This window comes from Rutilus rutilus (assembly GCF_951802725.1).
Source record: "Rutilus rutilus genome assembly, chromosome: 18".
In the NCBI taxonomy this organism is placed as follows: domain Eukaryota; kingdom Metazoa; phylum Chordata; class Actinopteri; order Cypriniformes; family Leuciscidae; genus Rutilus; species Rutilus rutilus.
The window spans coordinates 18,568,812-18,588,028 of record NC_140231.1 but is presented as its reverse complement, the minus strand read 5'-3'; the positions used below and the strand labels follow the sequence as shown (position 1 = coordinate 18,588,028).

The 19,217-nt window shown below is 39.7% G+C and overlaps 1 protein-coding gene across 3 annotated transcripts in view; it reads right to left on the bottom strand.

Moving 5' to 3' along the window:
* arhgap32b (Rho GTPase activating protein 32b) overlaps positions 1-19,217 on the bottom strand; it is a 106,180-nt gene that overhangs the window by 51,535 nt on the left and 35,428 nt on the right. For all 3 annotated transcript variants that reach the window (XM_084388239.1, XM_084388240.1, XM_084388241.1), the window contains exons 2-4: positions 17,623-17,736; positions 2,082-2,190; positions 91-182 (exon numbers count right to left, since the gene is read on the bottom strand). In XM_084388239.1, coding sequence (XP_084244365.1) covers positions 91-182; positions 2,082-2,190; positions 17,623-17,711 — 290 coding nt within the window. In that variant the 5' untranslated portion in view covers positions 17,712-17,736. The remainder of the gene's footprint in view (positions 1-90; positions 183-2,081; positions 2,191-17,622; positions 17,737-19,217) is intronic.

Sequence of the window (19,217 nt, the reverse complement as noted above, 5' to 3'; positions counted from 1 at the left end):
ACATCGGTAAGTTTAATATTCAGCTATTGGAAACATGAGGATAATATAGAAAACTTTGTGACTTTGGGTGTGTAAATGTTTGACACTTACTTTTTAACATTCTTCACCTTCATACTGGCAGTGCTGCTGCAGGAGCGCATGAGAGGCTCAGAGGTCAGCTCTGGAATTTCAGCACTTCGTGCCTGAAAGAGAGATCAGCATGTTATCAGCTAAAGACAAAAAAATAAAAAATAAATAGGAAAACCTAACACCTCCCCAACAGTTCTCTCTTTTTTTTACATTTTAAATTCAGAATTGTACAATACAATCACTAATACTCATGCATTATATGAGCAGGGGCTTGGCCCAAATGATAAAGCACTTGAATATAGTTTAACAGGACATGAACAGTCTCCTCTCAAATCTTTGTGCAAAGAAGAGCTCAAGAGAGACAAATCCCTCTCACACACACAGTGTCATCCTTAAAAAGCACAGCACAGTATAATAAGAATATAATTTAACACCACTGATCACCTGTAGGCACCATAGAACAGATCTACTGAGTAATGGAAGGAAAGAAAAAGCTACAACAGGGTCAAAGACGGGTTAAACAGATATGCCAAAAAACGGAATGACCCTGAACTGTTGTCTACAAAGGCTAAGTGTGCGTCCAGCATCTGAATCTTTTAAAAGCTGGTATGCTTTATAATGCTCTATTGAATTCTCTTCATTTCCTTGCCAAATGAGAGACAGTCATCTGGCAAGGCCAACCAAAACAAGCTAGTGATTCAGAATGCCCAGGAAATATGAATAATGCTTTGAAAGTGTGGCTCCTAGAAGCCAGACACAGAATTATTAAAAGTCTCTTGACCATGCAGCCTTCAAATATGCCATGCGGCTGAACAGACCAGTTTCTACTGGTGTAAAACATGGTGTGAAAGCTAGACTGGGTCTGGTCCAAATCTAGTTCTGTTTCATTATTTGTAACACCCAGTCTGTTGATCATCACAGTCTCACTTCACTATAAGTGACAGTGAAACTAGGTCACGACAGTGAAGAGACAACAGCGACTAGAACTTGATGACCTTGACAGTAAAATTAACGAGTTAAAATTAATACCCTGGCACACAATGTTATAACACTGAACCTAAGAGCATTAAATTAATGTATCATAAGAGTGAGGCAATACATGGTGATTCCCTTGATATGTCTTCGCTAATCTGTTTGTGCTCAAAACAACATCAGCCAACAGTCAGGTTGCTATGGAGACAGTTTTTTTTTTTTTTTATCAGCACCACTGAATGCAAGTATGTCAGTGCTGGTGAAATCATCATGAACTAATTCTGAAATGAACAAAGGCTGAGGAAAGAACGTTATAGATGGTGTAGATCATCAAAGCAGTGAAATAGTCATCTATTACTACACTGCTCTCGAATACTCCATTCTAATAGGTCAACCTGGGATATTCTGCGATATACTGTACGTCATCACTCATTGCAAAAGTGTCAGATGATGTGTTAGCTGCTTCATGACGGGGTGTATTTTACATTAATGAATGACTGACTACATTATGCTTTACATTTTTTATATAGAAAGGAATAATTTTATTCAGCATGCATGCAATATATTAAAAGTGACCGTGTTTTTAGAATGTTTTACATAATGATCACTAAACTGTATCATTGACCATTATCCCAGGCAACTGGTTTCCTCTCATATTAATCTGCAGTCTCCTTCCTAAAATAATTCTCAATAAAACTCAAATCTACATTTCATGTCCATTCATTCATTTATTTCATAATGCATGAATTATATAAATAATTCTGCTTTGTGTCTGCTCTATAATTACCAGATCTACATTATCGCTCTGCAGGCATCTGACAAGAGCATGTTCCTACAGACAGGTAATAATGTCAGTCTATGGCACTAATATGGATCTTATATAAAATAATTATGGCTGTCCCTACCAGCAATAACCAGTCAGTCTTTAATTTTCACAGCTTCAGGGTATGCTATCTGTTCTCTTTACTACTGCAATTGTAAACGTAGGGTGTGGGAGGGAGTCACTGAATTTGTGCGAGACTGAGCACTTGGCTTCTCACCATTGCGCTGATGGTTTCCTCCCAGTCAGGTCGCTCTCGGGGGTGGATGCTTCTGGCAAGCTCTGGCACAATATCGTCTTCTTCCGGGTGCCGTCCAGGTCTCAGGCCCCTGAAGGGAGAGGGGAGGGGATGGGATATATAGAGAGAGAAGCAGCAGGGTCAGTCTGATAGCCTGTGAACTAAACGGATATACCCTGCTTTGCGCCTGCCTTTGAGAATAATGACAGCGGAGCAGAGTAGAATATCAGATAGGCAGTTTGACAGCAAAAATGACGCGTCCTCTATGTAAGGCGGTGATTTAGAACATCCCATCCTTCACAGAGGTGTTAATGGCAGCATCATTTAAATTAGCCGAGATGTCGAAACTAATCACAGTGACAAAAAAAAAAAAAAAAAAAAAAACAACCAGCATGCACAGCAGGGAATCAAAGTGAGATCACTACAACAGCATGCAGGAATATCTGCCAATTTAAGTCAAGGGTATCTTCAGTTTTCTTTAGAAAATTCCTGCAGCCTAGAAAAGTAGATGCTGTTGATTTACTTTAAAAATAACAGAAAAAAGTAATTTGCTCTAATGGGTTATATGAAAGAAAGCAAAGATATTATTTCCTTCCAACCCTGATGAATGAGAGGGTGGGAGAGACGAAGAAGCAGTCTGGCTTGTCTCACATTGGCAAAAAGACAAACCACCGCTGATCAGAGATGAAAAGCGCAGCGCGGTCAGTGGTACGGTTACACTTTCCAAAGTGGGGGATGTTCTGACAGAAAAGAGAAAATTGTTTCCATAAAAAGACATGGAATGAATTACATAAAAGTTATACGATATGGAATAAACCAATCTGGATAACCTGGAAAATGGCTTTGAATGTTTATCTGTCTACTTTAAGCAGAGACGCTTGTGTTGGAGTTTAATAAGTGATCCTGCAGTTTACGGCACAATAATACATCCAGCAATGTCATAAAGTGTGCCTGTATTTTACTTTAACTATATGTTGCAATTTTACAATAAACAAGAACTTGACACCACCACACAAATATGGGCTAAATTAATGACATGGTTTACATCCTTGTAAGACCTTTAATTATGCTGAGGATTTATGGAGCACAGTGAAAATGGTTCTCGCCATAAGGAATGTGCCAGGGAAGATGCTCCAGATACAGTATTACGACTGGGAGCAATGTACAGAAATTAACCATTTAAAAATCTCTCATATTCATCTGACATTTATCATTTACAAACAAAATTATCTTGAAGATGACCAGAAATGAACATCAAAGAAGGACCTTAGACAATACAAAAAACAGTCTTAGGACGTTTTCAGACCTGTAGATCATTTGCTTCATTTCGAATAAGGGACTTAATTTGTTCCAATGTTGCATTTTCTTGGTTTGGTTTCAAAGTGCACCAAAATGTTGCAAGTCACATGAGATTAAAACTGTCCCTATTGGTCAGCTTCCACTGCGTCATGGATTGACAAGTTTGCTCCGCGAGCTTATTGTGGTTGTTGTGACACACGCAAACGTGAGCTGCCGTGAGTTGTGGCACACGCAAACACTTATACGAATGTAGCCATCATTCCCGCTCAAACTTATATATTTATAAGTCGTCCTGTACCCTTAGCAGTGATACAGCCCCAGAGCTAAATGTTTCCACCTCCGTGCTTGACTGTAGGGATGGTGTTCTTGGGGTCATAGTCAGCATTTCTCTTCCTCCAAACATGACGAGTTGAGTTGATGCCAAAGAGCTCAATTTTGGTCTCATCTGACCACAGCCCTTTCTCCCAAGCCTTCTCGGAATCATTAGATGTTCATTGGCAAACTTCAGACGGGCCTGTACATGTGCCTTCTTGAGTAGGATTTCAATCCATTGTGGCGTAGTGTTACCTATGGTTTGCTTGATGACTGTGGTCCCAACTGCCTTGAGATCATTAACAAGCTCCTCCCGTGTAGTTCTGGGCTGATCCCTCACCTTTCTCATGATCATCCTTACCCCATGAGGTGAGATCTTGCATGGAGCTACAGACCGAGGGCGATTGGTCATTTTGTATTTCTTCCATTTCCAAATAATGGCACCAACAGTTGTCTCCTTCTCACCAAGCTTCTTGCTGGTCATGTAACCCATTCCAGCCTTGTGCAGGTCTACAATCTTGTCTCTGATGTCCTTTGACAGCTCTTTGGTCTTGCCCATGTACAAGTACTTTCTTAAAGTCACAGGACTAATCTGTGTTTCACATGGACAAATCCGTTAAAATTTTAACAAATCCGTTAAAATTAACCTACCATCAAAATTATAGACACTTCATTTATTTGCAAGTGGGCAAATTGGTGTGACATTCAGATTTCGTTTTTTCAAACAGGTTTGTTAAATAGTTTGCCAGGTCTACTTGGGTAAATGGAGACCCTACTTAAAGAGGTTGTTCCACATTATTAAGCAAGTCAAAGTCCTCATGCAATATGGGGAGGAAGAAAGATCTTTCTGAAGATAAAAGGTATGAAATGGTGCAATGTTATGCAAAAGGCATGAAAACAACTTATATTGTGTGAAAACTGAATGGAGATTATCGAACTATCATAAGATTTGAGAGTAATTTACAGCACAAGAGAACTCTGTCAGATAAAGGCTTAAGGAAAGTTTCTGTATTAAAAAAAAAGAAGAAAAAAAAAAGTATTGTATTAAAAGGACAGCTATAAAAAAAAAAGGTCACTGTTGAGCAGCAAACAGGTATTTGAAGCTGCTGGTGTCACTGGAGTCTCAAAGTCCTCTCTATTCAGGCTGGCAGTTATGTTTTAAGTTGCATTTCAGCCAGGTAACCAAAGCTCACAATGAGAAACGTTTACAGTGGGTTTACACACACACGCCACTTTATTATGTACACCTGTTCAACTGCTCATAAAGACAAATATCTAATCTGCCAATCACATGGCAGCAACTCAGTGCATTTAGGCATGTAAACATGGTCAATACGATCTGCTGAGGTTCAAACAAACTCAAACTCAAATGGCTTCCAGAGTCACCAGATCTCAATCCAACAGAGCACCTTTGGGATGTGGTGGAATGGAAGATTTGAATTATGGATGTGCAGCCAACAAATCTGCAGCAACTGCGTGATACTATTATGTCAATATGGAACAAAATCTTTGAGGAATGTTTACAGAACATCGTTGAATCTATGCCACTGAAGGGGGTGGAATGGAATCCACTGCTGCTTCAATGTATATGTAATGAGTAATTATAAATCAAGGTATTAATCAATATTTTTCCTTCTAAATTTCAAATGAGTTGAATGACTTCTCTGGAGATTTTACTTTGTTATAGAAGTTGCCAGTGTGATTATTGAAATGTTCTTTTCATGTATTCTTAATGTCTGTATTTGATATCTGAATGCATTAACAGTGCTTGCTTATTTAGCACAGCTTCCAGAAATGAAATAGGGACTTGTGTGTTTGAGAAAAGTCTTCAACGTGTTAAAACATATAGGGGACATTGAAGCCAATAGTTTAAGGGACCATTTCTTTGTCAAAGCCTTACTTTCCAGTTAGACTAAAGTGTAGCTCTCCTTGAGAGAAAGAACACATTATCTCTCCTGTTTAAAGTTAGAGCCTAGCCAAATCCAACCTTGGAAAAGCTGTGTGTCAGTGTGTGTGTGTGTTAGTCTTTTTGGTTGCAGGTTAAGGAACCACTGGCATTATTGGAGATTGACTGAGTTGTTGAACTGGACATGTTGGCACCCAGCAACCCAAATCTGAGAACTGGAAGGTCACAATGTGCCTAACTTCAGGGTCTGAGTGTCAGCTGCCTAATCGATGGAGATATGCTTCAGTCTATCTGTATGTGTGGAAAATTTCTATGTTTATCTATTTCTTAGCCAATCAGAAACTGCAACCTGAAGCAACATAGCTTAGACCTTGGTGAAGGGTATAACTGCTGTGATCTTTGTAACTGTAAGCGGCGCGGCCTACGAACTCCTGTTTGAGTCTTGAAGCTGACTTCTGCTGATGAAACTGCAAAATATCTTCAGTAAAACTTTTCTTCAATTTATTATAATTCTGACTCTGTGTCTTCTTTCAAACATCAGGTCCTTGGGTCCTAAACTGTTACCCCCTAACACCACAAAGAATTAAGGCAGTTCTGAGGGCAAAAGGGGGTCCAACCTGGTACTAGCAAGGTGTACCTAATAGAGGCCGGTGAAATTTATAATGCAGTTATAGCGGGAATCAAGGCTTTGTCAGGACAGCATTATTGCAATGCATGGAGAAGAGCAATTATAAAACATTAAAGGTATAGCGGAGGATTTTCCCGAATTTTAGAAAAGAACCTCCACTTTTTGAAAAAATGCACATGCGCAACACTCTACCTGCTCCCGAGAGGGAACGCCTATTAAACGTGTGCACGAGAGAGCATGCACGAGCTAATCATAGCTTACATTAACTTTTACTAGCAGTGATTTTAAATGGATTTCTCCAAATAGCATGCCAAACTTTACCTGTCAAGTAGAAACTTCGCGACTGAGGCATCAGTGGGAAGCCCAACCTGTGCTTTGAGCGCACGCCATCGTGTGAATCGTGTGCGCACGAGCACGTATGACGGCCTTACATAAACATGTCACCAGAATGATTGACACTTAGGAGGACCAATAGTCTTGATGATCCACCCGGAAAAAGAAAATCCTCCCCTATACCTTTAAGATGAAGAGGCACTCTTTGGTTTTCACCTGTGATAACTAATATCCTCACTCATAGAAGTCAGACACTGCTGCTTTTTATATAACACATTGTCTCGTTCAGGCGTGATTGTGTCCTAAATGAACCAAACTAAGATGCACCAGGTTCTGACACAAGTGCTCCAAACGAGCCAGGTGTAAAAACAACCTTAATCAGCAAAACTGTGACCTTACAGAATATCTTAAATTAAGGTCTTAAGTTACTTTTCTTACACCATTGGCAAAGTTTTTCTTAAGCATAAACCGCACCAAATTCTTGCAGATTTCTGTTTAAAACAAGAAAAATGTATCTGTTTTAAGGGTGTTTAAATACAGTATTGTTACTGGAAAATGAGCTGAAAATAAAGATTAAATGATTTTGTGCAGAGTATGCATTAAAAACAACCTGGAGAATTCATCCACGTCTCTGTAGTGCATGTACATATCAGATCTCGCTCTTGCTGCCAGTTTCAGGCTTACATGAACACAGATCTAGCACTTCGAAGGGGAACAGAGCAGTTGGGTTATCAATACGTTGATGACCTCAAACTGCCTTCCTCCATGTAGTTCTGACACAGCAGAGTTTGCATCCATAATCACCAGGATGGATGATGTCCAGAAAGCAACAGTGTGCTGCATGACACTGCTGCTAGGACTCTTCGCTGATCCAGGTGCAACCAACTGCAGTGCTTAATCAATAACGATTCATCTCATTTGCTTAAACTACAATGCACAGCGGCCACGGGCCTGTGTGTATTTTGGTTAGTGAATCACTCCTGGAACAAGAGTGCTCAATGAGGCATGGTGTGATGGAGCAGGAGATTCCATCACGTAGGCTACATGTGGAGATGAGCAGGGTATTCTGGGGTGAGGTTAGAGAGATATGCTAATGACAGGCCCACACAGAATCTGCATCCGCAAAACTTCACAAAATTCCGCAGAACTGGACCTCCTGCCATTCAAAAATGACTACAAATCCACCACTCCCTGCATGTTTATTATATTGTATAACAATTTAGCTAATCTGATTATGCTTTTAGCAGCAGATCCAAGTGGTGTACTGTCAGGTACTGACAATTTGACATTACACAATGATTCATAGCAGCCAGAAAAAAAAAAAATAACCAAAGAGCCATTAGCTCCTAAAACGAAACATTTATGAGGCAAATTACTTCAGTTGACTATTTACAGACCAGGTTGATAAAGGTGATATTTGAAAAGCGCTTCAGTTCATTGAGTAATAGATGCCTATATTGGACTTCATATTAGGCCTGTCGCGATAGTCAATAAATCAATTAATCGCACGATAAAAAAAAAAATGAGCTCGATAATTTTTCCGGCCGCAATAATTCCATTTGCATGCATGTTTGTTTTCCTCGTCTCTCTCTCTCTCTCTATCAAAGAGAATGGATGACCACTCTCGGTTCCTTAGCGTATAGGAGGAGTGAACCCTCTGGTCAGTTGCATGGTCTTTGTATGGGAAAGCGGGACTGCTTGCGGCGACTGCCGGGAGAGAGAGAAGACGCTAGTTGTGAGTTGGAGGAAAAAAAAAGAAAAAGATGGAATTGGTTTCAAAGCCAAACGCGACAGCGAGCCCAATCTCATGAAAATGCGTATCTATACCACGAATGTTATTTCTCGTGCCATTTATAGGCCAAAAATAGTTTTTGCGTGCATATGATACGCACTTTATGGCGTGTAATACGCACGCACTCCTCACCCCTAATCCTAACCAAGTATTTTCAGTGCGTAGCATATACACGCAATAAAGTGCGTCTCCGTCTTCCCGACAGTACACAATCACTCGGGCGTTTAGTCGACAAAGTAACAGAAGGACAGTGCAAAATGGTGTGATATGGCTTGTTGAGGCTTTTTTTATTTGTTTACAAAGGTCCTAACTGGCAGTTTTGCCTGTTATGGAATGTATCACTATTTATGTCTGAGCCTAATGTTTAATATTTTTTGAAGTGCAATTTTGATTACATCCATTTTATTTATTGTTTTTGGTATTTTTTGAAGTGAATTTTTTTGTTAACAGACACTGAGAGTCCATTGCTTTTATTGTTTTTGGTTGTTTTGTTCATTTTTTGTGGATATTTAAAATGTTTTCCGTTTTCAATGTTTAATATTCTTTAGAAATAAAAGTTAATAGATCTCTGAAAAGGTGTACCTGCATTATTATGCCATTATCATTATATTATGAAAATGGTCTCAGAACGACAATTTATCGCCCAGCAAAATTTGTTATCGTGACAGGCCTACTTCATAAATAATCACCAATAAAAGTGTTTAATATTTGAATGTTTTTGTTTTGTTTTTTTAAACAATTTTAAATAGCATTCATGTATAAAATGACTCACAGTTCAGCTCAACTGTGAACTTAGTAATGGTTCTGAACGATTCACTGACAGCCCGATTCAAATCACTTTCTCAGCAGAGAGTTTGAAGTGGTTTCTGTGAATGTTTTTGACTGACTCACAAAAAAAGAACCATGTCAAAAGAGTAATTTGTTTGTGAATCGGACACCACAGCGCATACTTAAATTATATCTGCTGAAAAAATATCATGCATTTTTATTTGTCACATTTGCATCTATTTTAGTCACATTAACATTTCTCAATTTAAATCACAAGTCTAAATTACCCAGCTTTTCTCTCACAAATTGTGTAACTTGTGCAACAGCAACAACTTTGAATATGGTACCATTCTGGCCGAGTGAATCTTGATGACAACAGTGTGGAAGGTAGCGTTTCAGCCACTGCAGGACAACAGAGATAATTAGGATGTTTCTTAGGTCAAGATGGAGTGTCCACCATTGTGTTGTCACAATATCCTCATCGCATCCCAATGGAAGTCGTTAACTCCTGGAGGCCACTGCAGTTCATGCTGGCCCTTCATAAATCATGAAATCACCTCTATCCAGAGTCAGCAATTCATTAACACCGATTATGGAAGGAAAAAGAGAGGACAAAATAACAAGAAAAGATTATGTATCAGCTCCTCCTCTTCTACAATAGCAGCCATATGCCCCTGTAGCCCAATACTTGTTGCCCACTGAATTTAAGCAGGGATGATTCTGGTCAGTACCTGGATGGGAGACCTTCTGGGAAAAACTAGGTGGCTGCTGGAAGAGATGTTAGTGAGGCCAGCAGGGGTGCTTATCCGTCTGTGTGGATCCTAACGCCCCAGTATAGTGATGGGCACCGTCCTTTAGATGAGACGTTAAACTGAGGTCCTGACTCTCTGTGATCATTAGAAATCCAAGGATGTTTTTCTAAAAAGAGTAGGGGTGTAACCCCGGCATCCTGGCTAAATTTGCCCATTGGCTTCTGTCCATCATGGCCTCCTAATCATCTCCATACGGATTGGCTCTATCACTCTGTCTCCCCTCCACCAATAACTGGTGTTTGGTGGGAGTTCTGGCGCAATATGGAAGCCGTCGCATCATCCAGGTGGATGCTGCACATTGGTGGTGGTTGAGGAGATTCCCCCCTTCTATGTAAAGCATTTAACAACATTCTGTGTACCCCCTTTCTTCCACTTTTTCCATTAAGGGACAATATTTGCCCCCTTAAATTGATTAAGTTTTTCTAACCCTATTAAATGTATGTTATATTTTGTGTCAAATTCTTAAGATTCCATTAAGTTAATTATTAATAATAATAAAATAATTTTATGAGATAATGATTAAATAAAATAAAATAAAAAATGAAGTGATACTTTTAAATAGTAAACTAAAACCAGCAGGTCTTAATGAGTGAGTCATCGAGTTATTCATTCATTAAAAGGTGAACTAAGTAACTTTTTTTACCTTAACTGAACAGCTTCGGAGTCATTGGAATGGTTATATTACTTATTTCGGGTTGAATGGTGGTCGTTTCGCACCCCCCTGGTGCCCGTGAGCGGAAAATACGCACTTGCAACTTTGGGGCGGCGGGCCACCGGCCGCCGCGTCAGGAAGTCTCGCGATGTAAACAATTGCTTTACGGCCAAAAGAAATCTGCTAAAATGCTGTCATTATTGCGCTCCCTCACGCTGTTCGAACCCGAATGAAGAAGAAGTTTTAAAGAATATCCCATCTGCTTTGATGTCGTTGATCTGCTAGCCTCTGGTGTCTGAGAATAGCCAACGAGTTTTTACAACAGTGTTGTCAAATATCTATTCCGAAGCTGTGGGGGGAGCTCTAGAGAGAAACCTGCGAGCAAAAAGCGAGAATACAGCGAAGAAATCCCGAAGTTACTGAATGCAGCTGGCTGAATTTGTGAATGGGATATGAATCATTGACTCTCTCGATTCATTCAAAGCAGCAGATTCGTTCAAATAATGCTGTGTGTTACTTGGAGACACACAACAGTTCTGCGGTGGATTTTATTGGAACTATTATTTCGTGGTACAATAGAGCAAATAGTATTGACAAAACTGTTTAAAATGTACGTCATTTAAAGCTGCAGTCCGTAACTTAATTAAAATGATCCAAAATAAATTTGAGCAAGTACATAACCAGCCAGTGTTTAAACCTATCCGCTTGCCTTAGCTCAATTCAAAACCGTAAGCTTGTAATAATGTTTTTAATTCCAGTGGTACTGGTGGATTTCCGCGGGAAATTCGAGCTTGTCTTTGCATCATTACGTCACATCTGTAAACATGAAGGTGTCTCGGCTAGCAGGCTATATTGCGTGTGAGAAGGTTGGAGGTGGAGATTTATAGCCTTTTCTCGCAGCACTTGATATAATTTAACTTATCAATTAGATGGCGAATCCAGAAAGGTTTAAACGACAATCACCAGTGACAACTGGAGATTCACCCATTGTAAAATGCAAAAGACTTCGGACTTCAGAGTTGCTACAGAAAAAAAAGAGACTGCAACCTGGCCCATGCGAAAACAAGGATAAATATCAGAAGGGCATTAAATGTAGTCACACAATGCTGATGTTGTTAACATTAACAATTTGAGAACAAAGTATAATTTGCACAGTTTGACGTGATATGATAAGCGATCGCTAGATTTAATCAGCGTGATTTACTGCAATGCTTTTTTTCCCTTGGTTAGTTGGTCAGGACAAAAGTGGATGTTACTTGTTCAAATGACTTTTACTGGTAAAAATTACTATGTTGGTCACACTTCCAAAAAGTAGAATCTGTGACTCGAATGACAGTATCCACACCAGCGCGGGGATTGACAGCTGCACATTCTCCTCAAAACATTGGATTCATCCGCACTGTGCCGTGCCGAAGCACAACCCACGTAAAGTTGATAATTCCGCAAATAACTGCAATTGCAGATTTCAAACAGAGATGGTGACAGAGAGGAAAAACTGCGGACTGCAGCTTCAATATTACCTTTTTGTTAGTTTAAATGTTGTACAAAATCAGTCACCTTTGCAATTGTGTGGATACTCGGGAAAAATTGCATTCTTGCTTGTATAATTTATCAACATTAAAAACGAACCCACACAGGGTATGTGTCTGCATTGAAGAGAGTTTGAGTCTTAAATCGATCCCTATGCACAATCCGTCTATATTTGTTCTTCATGCTAGTATGTGGCATGCTAAAACCCAACTTTTACAAATGTACATTGTCGAGAACGGCAGTAATGTAGCGCGATTTGACAAGTCAGCTTACTCATATGCACACTGCTTGTGTGGATGCAGTCAGTTTTGATCGCAAAAGATGAGGCCATTTGATTGGATTGTCATGCATTTGACCTTCAACGGCAGTACCATTGCGCTGTCTTTTTCACTAGATGTGGCATTTCTGTTAGAAATACATGCTCTGATTTTATTTTATTTTATTTTAAGGTTGGGTAGAATTCAATGAACCGCAAAACTCAGCATTTTGTTCACGTGTCACCTCCATCACCTCACATACCCTAGTTTGGGAACCACTGCCCCAAGGCAACATCCCCTAAAACAAATTATTTTAAAACATTTTCATTAGATAGCTGGTTCTACTCTCGAAAGAAGAAATCAGGAGGATCACGCTGAAAAATGTTACGTTATTTCAATCACAAGCACATTTGGGCATTTCTGCCCTATAAAGGCAAAAAGACCTTAACTCGCTATAGTGTGGAACAGAGAAAAATTACTTTAAAGATTTTTAGTTGTCCCGCCAAATTAATTATAGGTAGGACACTGGAAATCTGGCAATTAGATGTTTTAGTAATGAAAATTATCTACATAAAAAAATATATATTGAGCTCAAACTTGACTTTTGACCACTATTTTAGAGTTACTGTACTCTGCCTTTGTATTGTAAGCAAAAAGTGAGAAGTCATGCCAAGGCAAAAGGCAGTAACTTCCACATTATCAATATTTGGTTGCTGATCACCATTAACAAAATCATTATAGTAACACCTGTATAAAATCTAGTGATCATGGCTTTTATTTTGTATGATTTACAATTACTTATAGCCATCTACTTATTGCTATCCTGTGCTTTGGTTGCATTCTGATGGCATTATTAATACATTAGACATGACGAAATACATCCATAGCGGTAAAGAGTATCTTGATTGGTACACAGTGGCGTAAGAACCCAAGTGGCATAAGACTTGCTAAGCGCGCGTTCAAAATGATCACGATAAAACAGAACCTCACGCACATTCGACCAGGGGACTGGTTTATAGCGGTGGACCTGAAAGACGCATACTCTTTCACAATCAGATAGCCCCTCATCACAGGCGCTTCCCGAGATTCGTGTTCGAAGGTGTTGCGCTCCTTGTACGTTCACAAAAAGTATGAAGTTGACGTAGTGCTTTCCCCTTTGAGACTTAGTGGGGAATGCGTTCTGGACTACCTAGACGACTAATGCATTTATAGCACAACCTTCTGTGTTTTGCGTCTTTTCAGTATGCGGTGGTTTCAGCTGTCTGCCCTATTATTGTGCTTGTGCACTTCGCTCTTCCCGCGGATTTATTCCAGACGCTGTGATTGTAGGTATAACCCGAACATGGTGCGGCGGGGCTTTAGTTCTTTGTTGTATTCATCTGCTACGGCATGTTTAACATTTTTCTGTCAATTCTGCATAAATCCTTCGCGATCGATATCTCATGTTTGTCTATGGAGCGGGTTTAGACCATACTAAATGTTCTGACCGAGTTTGTGCAGGACAAAGCTCTGGGGACATCAGAAGTTACAGGGACTGATGGCAGCTGTACGAAGTACACACGCTACAGCGTAATTTCAATTTTAATAGACAGTAAAACAAAGGCAGAACACCATACAATCTGATAGGTATTATTTGATAGAACACTGGCACAGTAACTTCATATTGAAGCGCGGCTAAACAAAGGCAGAGTACCGTAACTCAATTTGAGCGTTCCAAAACAAAGCCAAGAGCAGTAACTGGTGTTACGGTGTTCTGCCTTGGTTTTTTAAAGGACTTTTGGAAGTTACTGTTAAGACAACCCATTATTTTCTCGAAAAAACAAAGGAATTGACTCAAGATATTTATCCACATGATACAGGAGGTCTTGAATGTGCCAAAAATATCAATAACAAATTTTCGACCAAAAACAAAGTTACGACCTTTTGCCTTTGCACGGCAATTTTTCAATTGGGAATGATCAAAACAATAGCCAGCCTTTCTAAACGAGGGCACACAGAAAACACCAGGCCTAGAGCTCGCTGTCCCCTACAGGGGCACTTTCTATCTGCAAACTCTAGTGGCAGAGTGTCAATGAAGTAATGCAAGTCAAACCAGCCCACACAGAGTAACACTTTCCTATTAAACTCACTAAAAATGATATTTTTTATTTCCCTTTTTAACATGAGAGGCTACTGGCACTGAAATGAACAGCACAGACCATATGCTTCTGCAACTCTTCGATCCTGAAGAGAGATTTTGGAGAAATTAAATGGTCTACTGGAGGACTGGTGCATCAAAATCAGACGAAACATTCTCGCTTACTTTCACATGTGATTTTCAATCAATCGGTGGGTTTAACATGTAGACTTTGTATATAAAGGAATAGTTCACCAAAAACGAAAACTATCATTATTTACTTTTTTTTTGTCATGCAAATACCAAAAAAGGAGGGTTATCAGTATTAATTTAAGGTTATCATTGTTTTTTGGTGATTTGGAAAAGAGATAAAGTTACTTACAATTCTAGTTTTGTTTTCTATGAATAACAGAATAGCAGGTTTATGACAACATGAGACTGTTTAATAATGACAGAATGTTAATTTTTGGGAAAAGTACTGCTTTACACGCAGCGCTCTATCTCAAGCAGGGGCAAGTCCTGCAAGAATGCTTAGTCACTGTGAGGACGAACAAATTGTCAACTGATAGAAAAATGCTGGTAGAAATGCACTCTGTCAGCATGCAATATTTCAGGAAGCAGAGAGCTCTCCCCTGTTTGCTCAGTATTACCCAATCACGGACACAAGAAGATTCTGGGCTAACAGAAGTTTATTTTAATGAACACAAAAAGCAAATCTGTGTGGCGTGTCTTATAGAGAACTCAAATAAATAAATTACTTTTCTTGCGCCGCTATGAATCTACAGAACCGCATCAAAAGAAATTTTATTTTACCCAAGTTATGAATTTTCAGCCTGAACTGAATGTGATTAAAAAATAAAATCGGACAAAAAAAGAATAATATAGAGAGACAATAAATAGACATTACATCTTTGTGTTTCATTGTCTTCACTGGCTGTAAGCAAAGCAAACATGCACCACTACTATTGCAGATTGGCTGGTGAACGAATGACTTGTATTAGCAGGTTAGCGTAATGATTTCATTTATCAAGTAACTATTTGTTACACTGTACAGTAAGGTTGTAAACATTAAGAGCCATTATTGACAGTTACATTGTCGTTATTGTTCAATGATATAGTGTTGGTAATTCAATATGCATTAATTTTCATGTACAACTACAGTAGTATACATAGTGTGAATTATAAAATGTAAAAATAATAGGCTACTTTAACTACTGAACAATAAATGTAGGCTATATTAAATAATATAATAAACAATAGTGAACAGTGTATTAAAAAGTTAATTTTAAGCAAGGGTAACACTGTATAGATAATTTTTTATTGTTAGGTCATGACTAATAATTGCATTAACTCATGTTTGAATTATACAACCTTATTGTAAAGTGTTAACTAGCAATCAATAAATGGATGTCACACATTCATTAAAGCTAAAATATAAATAAGGCATACGTGACGACAACACGATTACCTGCTTGACATTATCAGTATCTCCCAAATAGCATTTGCATGTGAAAAAAAATATATACTTCAAAAGTCCCACTTAACCTGCAATCACTTCAGCAGTATGGTGTTGAGATGGGTGAAAATGAGCCTTACGTGGAAACGGAGATCTAATGTTAAAGGATTAAAGTAGTGGTTTAAAAAACCAAGTACAGCAAGATCACAAACTAGGGGATCACAAACCCGTTTTATCACTTTAGTGCCCTTGAGTGAGGCACTAAACCTTCAAGTTGCTCAGGGAAGACTGGCCCTGCAATCAGAGCACAATAAGGCGCTTTGGATAATAACAGTCTCTTAAATGTCAAGTAAATAGCCACGCGACTAACTGATCTACTTCAGAGGTCTCTTACTGCAACCTAGACGCCGTCGATAAGAAAGTTAACAAAGTTTAGGCAACAAAATTAACTGTTGCATACTCTTTGCAGACTGTTCTGCACTTTAAAAAGCTTACTTGCCTAGCTGGAGGCTATTCAATGTCAGAGTCCTACTCTAGAGGCTGCTTATTTAAGATACGCATGCGGTGCAGCGGCAGGACAGCATATTGAAGGATTGCAGAGCTCTAGGCCATCAGAGTACCAGGGACTGTGAAAGCAAAGCCTCAGCACAGCTTAAGCATTTCCCCTAGTGACTATGAATCATAAGCATGGGTGTGTATGAAAATGACCACCAAATCTGGAATGCTTTTCACAACAGCTGAGAGAACACGCTGCCTCCCCTTGTCCTTTTCCTTGCCTTCTTTCGCTGATGTTGTGCTAATATTTAATATATGCTAAGCTGTGGCTGCCATGGCAACCTACGGCAGACCAGATTTGGACTGTGTTCAAGTGAGGCTGAGGGCTAAAATGGCTGGACAATAATCCTCAAAACACAGGACAATCGCCGCAGAGCCCAAAACCATTGGCGGCAAGGTGATAGGAGAGGGATTTAGGGCAGAATTTCAGAGAGGAAGCCAAAGCATCCAGGCTCTCGTGAGTGCTGCAGATCATGTGACTTGCGCTCAGAGCTCAACCGTGAGAGTGGGTGGGTGGGAGTGTACTGGCATTGTAACGCTTTTTATTGGCTGCCACAGCTTTACTACTCAGCATCGTGGATTTTCATACAGACTGTGCACTCAGCACCATGTTATCTGACTGCAAAATTTGGGCTTTGATGACGGCAGGGATATTATATGAGGAATGACGTTATTCCGAAGAAATAAATGTTCTCATGTTGGGTATTTATCATTGCTAACAGCTGGGTAATGTTTCTCTGCATACAATATGTTGGATATATGTACGCAACTCTCTAAAAACCTTTAGCTTACATAGTTTCTGCTGCATCTGCGCGTACCACCTAGAGCTCGCACTTCTGACATTTCTCCTCAACCCCTGGAGAGGAATAGGATGTACGTGCCCAAGCCTTTGCTGCGCACACACACGCTGCACACAGAAATAACCTCTACAGTTATGAATGAAACAGCAGGGAAGCAAAGGGCATGCTGAGGCAGGGACGCAAAAACTCACACAGGAGCAAGAACGCAACACACACACAGAAACAAACAGGTACCTTAAACGAGTAAAATAACCCAGGTGAGATCTCCCCCTGGGGAGGTCTGATGAGGAAAGACATTGAGTCTTACCTGTCAGAGATGTCATGACTTCCTGTGGCTCCGAGCAGTCCAAGAGCTGCACTTCCCACCACTGCAGCAGCCCCACTGCCAGCCTCCATGATACTGACTCACTGCAGAAGCAGCCTGCCAGAGAGAGAGAGAGAGAGAGAGAGAGAGAGAGAGAGAGAGAGAGAGAGGGGGGGGGGGGGGGGGGGGGTGGATTGAGAGCAAGGGAGAGAGAGTAAAAAAAAACATTTAAAAGATGTAGAGTCAGTACAGAGTTAGAAATGAGAGACGAAACAACTTGAACAGGGCGAATGCGAGTTAAACAAGCAGAGGAGAAAGGCGGCCGTGAGATTGTGTCTCTCTGGAAGATAGCAGAAACCTAGACAAATCTCTGATCTTCATACTCTATTGGGTACTTTCAGGATGATGCTTAGACTTTAGGAACATGTTTTTCTCTGCTTTCAAATGGTGATATTGCATTCATTCAACTTGATCTGACAAGACCATAAAAAAAAAAAAGACAATCAGATTACCCAGGTTGTTATGTGGCATTTTGAGATTATCACATCAGCTGATATTCATAAATTGAAAATACCCATTATAAAAACCCTTAGGAAAATAGAGGGAAACAGTGGCGAATTAGTATTCAGGGCGTTGAAGTCATTCCTGCAGCACTCTATAGAGATGCCAATTCAAGGAAGCACAAGAGTACTCAGAATACTAAGAAAGTATTATTATAACAACAACAACAACAACAACAACAACATTAACAGTTATATTTAATTTCAAACAAAGCATCATTTAAAAATCTTTTTTTTCTTCACATTTTCTGCAGTACGCCTAGAACTATCAAGTTTGCTTCTTTTTTTTCATCCTTGTCTGATAATATCGGCATCAGCTGTTGAAGATCCCGTATCAGTTGTTCGATAAATCAATAAAAACATCCAGTGTAAGACGGTATAATGTGTCCTTCCCTTGTGCAAGTACTTAGTGGAGGTTATTAAATCTTGTTAATAGTACCATTAAAGTTGCCACCCAATCAGACACAAAGCTAATGTTTGTCACACAGAAAAACTCCCACCCCAAAGCTCTGTGTGTATTTAATTGCAGAGACAGGAGATAAATGACAAGCTGAACAAGAGAACATTCCTCATCCATTTAAAACAACAAACCCCTAAACCCACACAGCCATCCTCCTTTAGTAGCCATCAACCACCGCCATGCGGCTTTCTTTGTGTCCTTTGAAGCAGACAAGGGAAACTTTATGAAAGACTGGCAGGCAGAAAAATTGTAGGAAGCGCCGTACACCCACGCACGCTCAAAAAGCAACATCATGTCAATGAGAGGGATGGGCTGTTGTGAGAGTTTGACACTGGTAAAGAAGAACTTGTGGAAAGTTTCCTTTGTAAACGACTCTTTCAACGATTTCTGTGTTGAGCAACTGGTTGCTGCGACTGTTATATTACATTCGAATGAATATGCTACAGGTGATTAACGAATATTTTTAAGTCATCTTAAAAGCTGTGTCAAGTCAAGCTGAGCGTGTTATTGTGCCGGTACCTTGGCTGGTTTAGGACTGCCGTGGACAGCTGACTCCTAATGTTTTTGTTATTGTTCGT